The sequence below is a fragment of the Boleophthalmus pectinirostris genome, unplaced genomic scaffold (assembly GCF_026225935.1).
Source record: "Boleophthalmus pectinirostris isolate CB_2022bp ecotype Guang Dong unplaced genomic scaffold, ASM2622593v1 HiC_scaffold_11, whole genome shotgun sequence".
Classification (NCBI taxonomy): Eukaryota; Metazoa; Chordata; class Actinopteri; order Gobiiformes; family Gobiidae; genus Boleophthalmus; species Boleophthalmus pectinirostris.
Genome location: NW_026570994.1, coordinates 4,081,136 through 4,090,499, shown reverse-complemented (window position 1 = coordinate 4,090,499; position 9,364 = coordinate 4,081,136). Strand labels below are relative to the sequence as shown.

At 38.6% G+C, this 9,364-nt stretch overlaps 1 protein-coding gene across 1 annotated transcript in view; it reads right to left on the bottom strand.

Moving 5' to 3' along the window:
- Nucleotides 1-233: 233 nt before the first annotated feature.
- The window catches only part of LOC110165177 (prospero homeobox protein 1-like), an 80,697-nt gene continuing 71,566 nt past the window's right edge, over nt 234-9,364 (bottom strand). Inside the window, exon 7 of the mRNA XM_020930346.2 lies at nt 234-3,697. Within this exon, the coding sequence (XP_020786005.2) occupies nt 3,512-3,697 (186 nt within the window). The 3' untranslated portion in view covers nt 234-3,511. The remainder of the gene's footprint in view (nt 3,698-9,364) is intronic.

The window sequence follows — 9,364 nt, the reverse complement described above, 5'->3', positions numbered from 1 at the left end:
AGGCCCTTCTCCAGGCCAAATAAGAATCAGGTTTGTGGAGATGCAAGACCACTTATAGTAAGGACATAAGTTTGTCATTGCAATAAAAAAAAAAAAAAAAAAAAAAAGAAAAAAAGGAAAAAAAAGGAAAAAAAAGGGAAAAAAATGTAAATAACAACAAAAAAAGCAAACAAACAAAACAAAACAAACTATTATTGGTCTTTTTTCAGTCTAAAAAGTTACATACTGTGGCTTTAGGCGTACTTATTATAAAGTGTAACTATGAATTTTAACATTACTGACGCATGTTTGTGGCCCATGTAAGAATTCAGAATCACTCTCTTATGGTTTGGCAAACGGGGCCCCCAAACATCATTTAACACAGGGGCCCCCACGAAGCTAGAAGCAGCCCTGGTTAGTCTATACAACGCCAACATTTTGGGTCCATGATTTCTGTTCCAAAGTGCAAAAAAAAAAAGAAAGAAATTGAATTGAAATAAGTCAAAAAATATGGCACGTCATGTATTCAGAGTTTAAAAATAAGAACTTTTTTTTTTCCTTTTTTAATCAACAGCTAAACATCAGTGCATATATTAGTAAAACTGTTGGAGATTATGACAAAAATTCCACAGTGTAATGTAAACGTAAATAGTCTCCCAACCCACTCTACGACACTGCAAATAATGATGGTGATTATAAGCTCAAAATAAGAAAAGACGTAGTAAAAGTCAATATAAATATTAATAAATGATGACGTGGCTCTAGCTGTTGCTCTGTGGCTACGTCCAGGCCCAACGGATTTTTCACTTAAATGGAATTCTGACAGATTTGAACCTGTTTTGTAAAATTTTAAACACTTCCAAACATTTTCATACATATACAATACAATTTTACCATTATAATTTAGAGCTAAAACAACAAATATTGCAAAAATGTACCCCCACTGGTATCATTTACGGTATTTTTCAACAAACATCGTAAATCATAAAAGGTCGATATTACGCTATTTTCTGATCATGTTATAATGTTGTTTCCTCATCACAAACAGACCTGGAGTTGTGTTTGAGTTTAACACACAAATTCTGCGTATTTAGGCTGAATTCTTTTCTCGAACAGGAAACGCTCTGCTCCACCTTGTGATGTCACGTGGTAATACAAGAAGTCCTCTATTGTGTTTTTAAACTCCATACGTCTTCACTAGAATCATTTGGATTATTTCGCATTTGGAACTTCCAATCTCTACTGAACAAAAAAGTTAACGGTAGAAACTTTTTTTCTTTTGTTGTAAGAAGGATGAAAAAAAATCTAGTTTTTGTGTTCTTTTTTTGTTTGTTTTGTTTTGTTTGGTCTTTCACAAGCCTCATATCAATTTCAACTGCACAGTCTAATACAGTGTTTCCCAAACTTGTTTTCTGGGGACCCATATTTTCACAGTCACAATTCTTCGCGACCCAAATGCATAGACATTATTCTTAAGTCACAAAATAAAATTGTGACCATTATTGAACATTAATGAGGATATTTTATTGCTGACTGAGTGATTGTGTTTACCGTATTTGTTGGACTATAAGGTGCACCGGATTATAAGGCGCAATATCAATAATGTTAAATTCTCTTGTCTATTTTCATACATAAAGTGCACCGGATTATAAGGCGCATTAAGCGAAACAAACCGAGGACACTTAAGACTTTTTAATTTAATATAGGTCAAGTAATAATGTGGTTAATGCAGCTTTGCGCACATTTGTTTGCGTTTTACAGAAGCGAAACTTAAAACCACATGGCTTATTTGCATAAACTATAAGCAACAGCTCACTCCTTGCGCGCTGCTGCGACTCAGTGGAATATATGAAAATCGGTTCGAGGTCAGTAAGCACAACCAGAATAAATACATAAGGCGAACTGAATTATAAGGCGCACTGACGATTTTCCAGAAGTGCGCCTTTTAGTCCGAAAATACGGTACTCAAGTTTTAAACAAGGAAAAACAATAATCAGTGTTTCCGACAGAAAATTGGTTAGGTGGGGGTGCATGGAGATGTATGTATATGTATATTGCAGATCGTATCAAGGCGACCCAAAAAAATCTCTTGCGACCCACCTGAGGATCGTAGGCCATTCTTTAGGAAACAATGATCTAATAAGTCTTTTCTCTGAATGTTTTCAAAGGTCTGGGAGGTTGGTGGACACTCCATGTTGTCCTCCCCAGGCCTAGTCAGTCATGAAGCAGCTCCTGGAGGCAGTTAACTTGAAACCTACCGCTTCATTAGCCTGATTCATCGGCCGGTTTCACTTCGTAGAAACTGTCTGACCGCGCAGTGTTAGAATTCGTTCGTTCAACAGTAGGTGGGTACTTTTTTTAATTTAACCAATCGCTGCTATTTTGGTCATGTCGTATGTAATGCTAACGGGGCTAACTGGTATATTAAGCTTTTCCCAAATCCTGTAGGAAGAAGGACAATAACGTCTTTCCCCTTGATAAAATTCACAGAACATTCTCTTTGTTCCGGCTTTAAATCCTTGATCTCGGGAATCGTTGCCAACACAGAATGTCTGTCTCTTCGCTGATTGGCTGGTGCCCAAACTCACACTTCTGGGGTTCTTACAAACCGTCTAGTGTATTTTGAGTCCTGACCTAGTCGCTGGAGAGAAAAGAAATTGAGGCACTAGGTGGAGTCAGCCTGGCTACCACTTCATGACATCATAAGGTGGAACTGAGCATTCTGAGCTTTGGAAATGTAGACAAGACTAATAATAAAGTGTTAGTCAAACCTGTGTGAATGAATGAAACAAAACACAACTCCAGGTCTGTTTTCGATGAGGTGACAGCGTTATAACATTGCTTAAAACTTACAAGAGATAATTTTGCGTGATATGGGACCTTTACGTTGTCAAATCTCCTAAAATAAAGTCAAACTGTGATCATTTTGAGTGCATGGCATGGCTGTGTACTTGTATAGTTGTGCGGCGGATTGAAAAGGCGAAGTTCACAGGGGAAAAGGGGCAACCTTGTCTGGGTCCGGGCAGGGGGGGAGCCACTTTGTCAAAACACCCAAAAATTCTCAGTACAATAAGAGTGGAAACAACAGCTAAATGGTTCGAGGGTTGGTGAGGGTCTGGGAATGGCACTGTGCTTTTTTTCTATTCGTAGCCTATTCGCTAACTGGCCAAGGGATCCGAGAAGTCCGCTTATACAAAGGAGGAAAAAATACAGAAACGTCACTTTATCTCAAAATGTCCGTTAACTTAAAAACATCCACGATAGAAAGATTAATATACTTTTCAATTTCTTCTGTTGATTAGGTCTTCTTCCACAACCGGATGAAGAGAATGGAACTTTTTTTTTTTGTTGCAAGAAGTGCAAGAAGGATGAAAAAAATCTCTTGTTTTTGTGTGTTTTTCTTTTTGTTTTATTTGGTCTTTCACAAGCCCCGTGTCAATTTCGACTGCAGTCTCTAGTAAGTCTTTTCTCCGAATGTTTTCAAAGGTCTGGGAGGTTGGTGGAGGGTCCATGTTGACCTCCCCAGGCCTAGTCAGTCATGGAGCAGCTCTTGGAGACAGTTGGGGGACTTGAAGACCTCTGGGACCTCGCTGTCCAGTTTGCAGATGACCTTGTAGATGGCCTTCTTCCATGAGGGGTCGGCGTCCTTCCCGGCCACGATGGCGTTGAAGAACTCGCGGAGGGTCACCTGGGCTACCTCCAGAAAACGCTCTGGGACCTGGTGGAGAAACAAGGCAAAGATAAGTGACATGATTAAAAAATAAGTCAAAAATTTTAATTCTGGTGGAGGATCTGTCAAATGATTTTCTTCATGGAGATGTTGTTGCTTCAACTGGAATGTTTCGCCTTTCTATTTTTATGGAACTCAAACCAGACCAAGTTACAGGTCACATCTGTGGAGAGGTGACCCCACTCACAGTCAGAATGCCTGTTTTTCTAGGTATTTCTAAGCTATAAAACCACCTGTAATTGAATAAATGTAAAGTAGACCTGTTTAATGTCATACTGTGGAACATTTCAGGCAGAGCAATGGCATCTCCATAGATACAAGCAGGTGACAGACCCCCAACCAAAAAGTTACGCAGTGCAACTTTAGTGGCATGAAAACTACTTTGATTGCAAAAAAAAAAAAAAATACAAGTTTGAGTAATCCTGTTTCGTCTTACATTTGAGTTGGCTGGTTTTTTTTCAGTCACCTATCTCTCCATCTCGAGCACAAACCAAGCGTGATCGTCCAATCAGATTTGTTTATTTCAGTGACTTATGTGAAACGAAGGAGGTCATTGGTTACCGCTTGGTTTCAAACAGAATTTAGTGCCCCATTCATTGATTCTGGAAAAATCTCCCATGTTTTTCAGGCCTTTGAGATATATATATTTTTACTTTATTTTTAATTTTTTTTCCCGAAAGCAGCCATATTTGTTTTGTTACGGACATACCACACGTGTACCTGATTGGCTAATCCACTTTCTGAACTCAGAAACTCACATTTTTGTATTGAAGAAGTGTGTGTTCTGGATCCAAGGCATGGATATGAGGCTTGAATGGTCAGAAATTGTCAACTTCACTCACCCCCTATCTCCACCCACAGCTTATACATATGTGAAATTATAAAAAAAAGATTTTAATAAATCCTGAAAAATGTTATTAGTCGGGGAGCCAAAGTCTGAAAAATGGGTTGAACCTGATATCGTCTGCCATACTTTTTGTGTGTGTGTTTTTTTTTTTTTTTGTTAACTGTGACTCAAAGGACCAATAATTGAGGGTCTGCTCTTCTAGAAATATTGCGAAAAAAATTGTGGCCATTTTAGTGTATATAATCTTCATTTTTTGATAGAAAAGTTTGAAAAATGAAAAAATTTCCTGTAAAATGTAATGGTGACAACATACAGTGAAAAACTAATTCTTAAAATGCTTTTCTACATGATTTTGGCTCAATTTAATGCAAAAAAGAAGGTGTTTTTTCCATTTTTCCAATATTTTCGTCTTTACCTCATTGGCAATCAACTATTCCCCCAAGTTTTGACATCAGCCAATATGCCAATAATACATTTTTAAAATAATTTTTCAAACTTTTCTATCAAAAAATGAAGGTTACATACACAAAAATGGCCAAAATTTTTTTTCGCGATTTTTCCAGAAGAGCAGACCCTGCAATTATTGGTCCTTAGGGTCACAGTTAACAAAAAAATAAATACAAATAAAAATAAATAAATAAATAAAAAAAGTATGGCAGGTTCAACCCATTTTATTGAGCTTTTGAGACTGGCTCCCCAACTATATGGTCAAATCCCACTCTGAAAAGATAAGAAGTTAAAAGACTATTTATATTGTTAAGTTATTTGTTTTATAGAGACAGATTTAAAAAAAAAAAAAGCTGTAAAATTATTTCATATTATAATTACACAAGAAAAAAAAGGAGCAATATTTAGATAAGTTTCAGTAGCACTTGTGGTGGGCGGTACAGTAGAAAGCAGAAGCTGTTCTCTGGAATACAAAACCGATACTGACTTGTGGTAAAACTATCCTAAATAAGACATGTTTATTCTTCAGGTGTCTGTGTACTTAAGTTTCTAAGCAGCCTCACTTCCTCTTGAGCAGCCAGCTGTTTGGTGTGCGCGCTTGTATTGTGTGTGTGTGTGTGTGTGTGTGTGTAGTTAGTCTCCCGGGTGTGTAACAGAGGCAGGTGAGCAGATGTTTCGATCAGAGCCGAGATCCAAGTGTTATTTAACCTCGCCGTCTTGTGTGTGTGTGTGTGTTTACATAATGTGTACATGCTTGGTTGCTGGGAGTGTATTCGCCCTCGTAATTAACAATTCATTACACTGATTATTGTTGTTTTAATTGCGATTGTGTGCACAGTGTCTCCAGTAAAATTCGGCTGAGACTGTAGAATGTTTTGGTACGACTTGATAATGACTTAAAGACTTCATTCATAATTTAAGAAAGGTTCAGGATTAGTAAGTGCTTAGCAGTGCACTTCCTGATTCTCGGACAATAAAAAAGGTCAATAAATAGATATGGACAGCACACAGAGGTTTCATTTTGACACTTAAGAGCTGCTTTTACAATATAGCTGCATATCTGGGACAAACTTAAAGCTTAGGGTTCAGGTCACTTGTAATTAGATTCGAGTAGCGTAACCAAAAATTGTACTCAAGTAGTTGTAGTTGAAGTTTATATAAATGGAAGGATATTAAATGTTAAAATATTGGACAAAATCTGGTATTTTCAAAGGATATATCACAAAAATAAGACATGTCAAACTCAGGCCCAGGGACCAAATTTGGCCCACGATACAATTATATTTGGCCCTTGAGATCATATCAAATATATATTACACAAAACTATGTATGTATTAAAACTACTAAACTATGTATTAAACAAAACTGCCAGAGAGACGATTATAAGAAAGAGGACGAGGCTTGGGATACAGTTAGATGCCAATAAAACAAAAAACAATGTCCATTTTTTTAAATAAATTAATTAATCGTTGCATTTATAGAGCGCCTTTCAAGATACCAAAGCACTTTACAAATCATTGTTCATTCACTCGACACTCAGTGGTGGGAGGCAGTAGCTCAGTTGGTAGAGCATTCACCCACTGATCTGAAGGTTGGCGGTTCAAATCCCATTCTTGACATAAACATCACAGGTTGAGCGGACTGACCCACAGGGTGGCTGATGTGATTCCAGCTCCCACAGATGAATGCTTTTGTTGTGTCCTTGGGCAAGACACTTAACCCACCTTGCCCACAGTGTCTGTGTACACTGGTGTGTGAATGGGTGAGTGGTTCCTTGTTGTAGAGTGCCTTGAAGGTGGAAAAGTGCTATAGAAAAATGTGACCAGTGGTGGTAAACTACTACAGTAGCCACAGCTGCCCTGGGACAGACTGACAGAAGCGAGGCTGCCAATCTGTGCCAACGGCCCCTCTGACCACCACCACTCACTCACACACCACTTTCATTTCATTTTTTGGTGCACAAAGTTGGGCTTAAAAACTATACATTTCCAACAGTAATAGGCGTGGAATTTGTTTATGTATAATTTCGAAATCTCTTGGTGAGCTACTTGGAAAGAGATGGAGAAGAGCTACTGGTCGTTCTCAAGCTACAGGCTGGAGACCCCTGGACTACAGAGACATTATTTATTTAAAATTGTATTATTATTTTATATTCTGCTTGTTCTGGATTCAACGTTTAAGCAAAACTATTATTAAACATTTATTTGAATAAGAAAAGGTTTAACATTACATATCTCAAAAGAAGAGAAAACATGCAGATGTTGTTGAAATGTTTCAATAAATATTTAATTTGACCCACGACTTAGTCCCAGTTTTTAATTTTGGCCTCTGTGAATTTGAGTTTGACACTCCTGATTTAAATTAAATCTGGAGGAGCGATAAAAGAAACACAAACATTCAAAACATTTCAGATCGTCAACACTTTTTTGTCACTTGTAGACTTACTCGCAGTGGGAAAAAGAACTAAAACTTTCACTCAAGTAATAGGAGTGTTACTTTAATAAAAATATGACTCAAGTAGGAGTAAAAGTATGTTGCTAGAAAGGTAGAATTTGTTTAAAAAGTTACTCAATTAAATGCAAGTGTGTAAATATACTTTTCATCTGTGGTTGTGATTATTATTAAGACTAGAATCAGTCTCCAGGTAATGAATACAAGTCAAAGTAACGTCCGCACAAAGCCTGGAAACCCAACATCGCTCTAGGTGTGTGTTCCCAGCGGTCGCACACAGAACAATACCACACACACACACACACACACACACACACACACACACACACACTTTTCTTTTCTCCCAACCTTTCTCCTGGGGGCAAGATCATTCAAAGGCACTAAAGAACCAGCCTCCCTCCTCTTCCTCTTCCACTGACTCCTCTCAGACACGTCGCCCAAACAAAGCACCCACGCAGAGGACAGACCGGGTGGGTGGGTGGCTGTACATGGGTGCGCCCCCGTCACGCGTGGACTGGCATGCCAAGGTTAGCGGCAGCAGCCTGGATGAATCGCAGTCCCAACGGCTCCCCTGGCTCCCATCCTCTGCAGGGTGAGCCGCTCCCCTCTCTGCCCCCTCTCTTTAGCTAGCCCCGCGAGACCACAGTTATTTCAATGAGCTCCTCTGTCACTGTCCTGCTAGAGACGTGGCAAAAACATGCAAACACTTAAGCACTCGCGTAGAGATGATATCAGACTGAATCGTGATATGATCCTGTGATAACAAGTCTTTGAAAAAAGCAATACACAGATCAAACAATACTAAAACTACTTATTGAAACTATATATTCATTTGAGTCCATTTTTTTTTCAAGCTGCACATGAGAGTGTTCATTACCAATATTTTGAAACTTTATTCTGAACCAGCAAGTATCTGTTTTCTTAAAGGGCCCATCTCGTGCAAAATCACCCTTTTCACATTATATCTTCTGCACATAAACAAGCACTATTTGGGTTTTGGAACATCCATTACACAATAGTTATGGAGTCACAGACCAGACTATTGCTCCTCCCCTCGCCCGTCCTGAGAAAGCACAGGCTCCGCCCTCCAAACGTGACGTAGGCGACGAGTGAGCCGCCCTTCCTCCGCCCATCTCGGGAGGGAGGGGGACACAGGCGTGACCCTGATAGTGGTAGGAATAAAGTTTTATTCATCATGGAGATACAGCGCGTTCAGCCGCATGTGTTGGACCAGGAATCGGACGAGGACTTTGAGGTGCACGAAGCTCAAGTACTGCAGCGACATCAGCTGAACATGACTGATTGGTAAAGTATTAATAAACACTAGTAGATAAACTTATTATATCATGTTCACTGCAGTGTAGAACAATGAGCTTATGCTGAGGCAGCTTTAGTTCGTTGTCAAGTGGGAGGGTGGCAGAAATACGCTGCAATTTGTTAAAAAGCGCTGAATCAATCTAAAAACCACTTCGGTGACATATCCAAGGCCCACACATCACTCTTAGAAGGTAGAAAGCTCTGAAAAATTGATTTTGCATGAGATGGGCCCTTTAATTTCAAATAATACATTTTTCCAATCCTCCTATTGGTCATCCTTTATCACGCTCAATATGAAAGACAGGGAGCTTTAATATAAATTAAAGCAGAAATTAAAGACAAAATTTATTTATGTTTTTTTCTTGGTCAGTTTGTTCTCTTGACATATAAACTTTCATGTGGGAGCAACACATTTGTCAACTCTGCACCGAAAGCTGTTTTAATATTGGATCAACTTGCAGCCATAGAGTTATATGAGACATTGTAATTCCAAAGAATATTTGCTGAGTTTTCTATTTGAACTTTTACGTAATTTGTCAGTCAGATTTAGTTTACTCAAATACTAAATAAGCAATCCAAAACACCCCTCTATA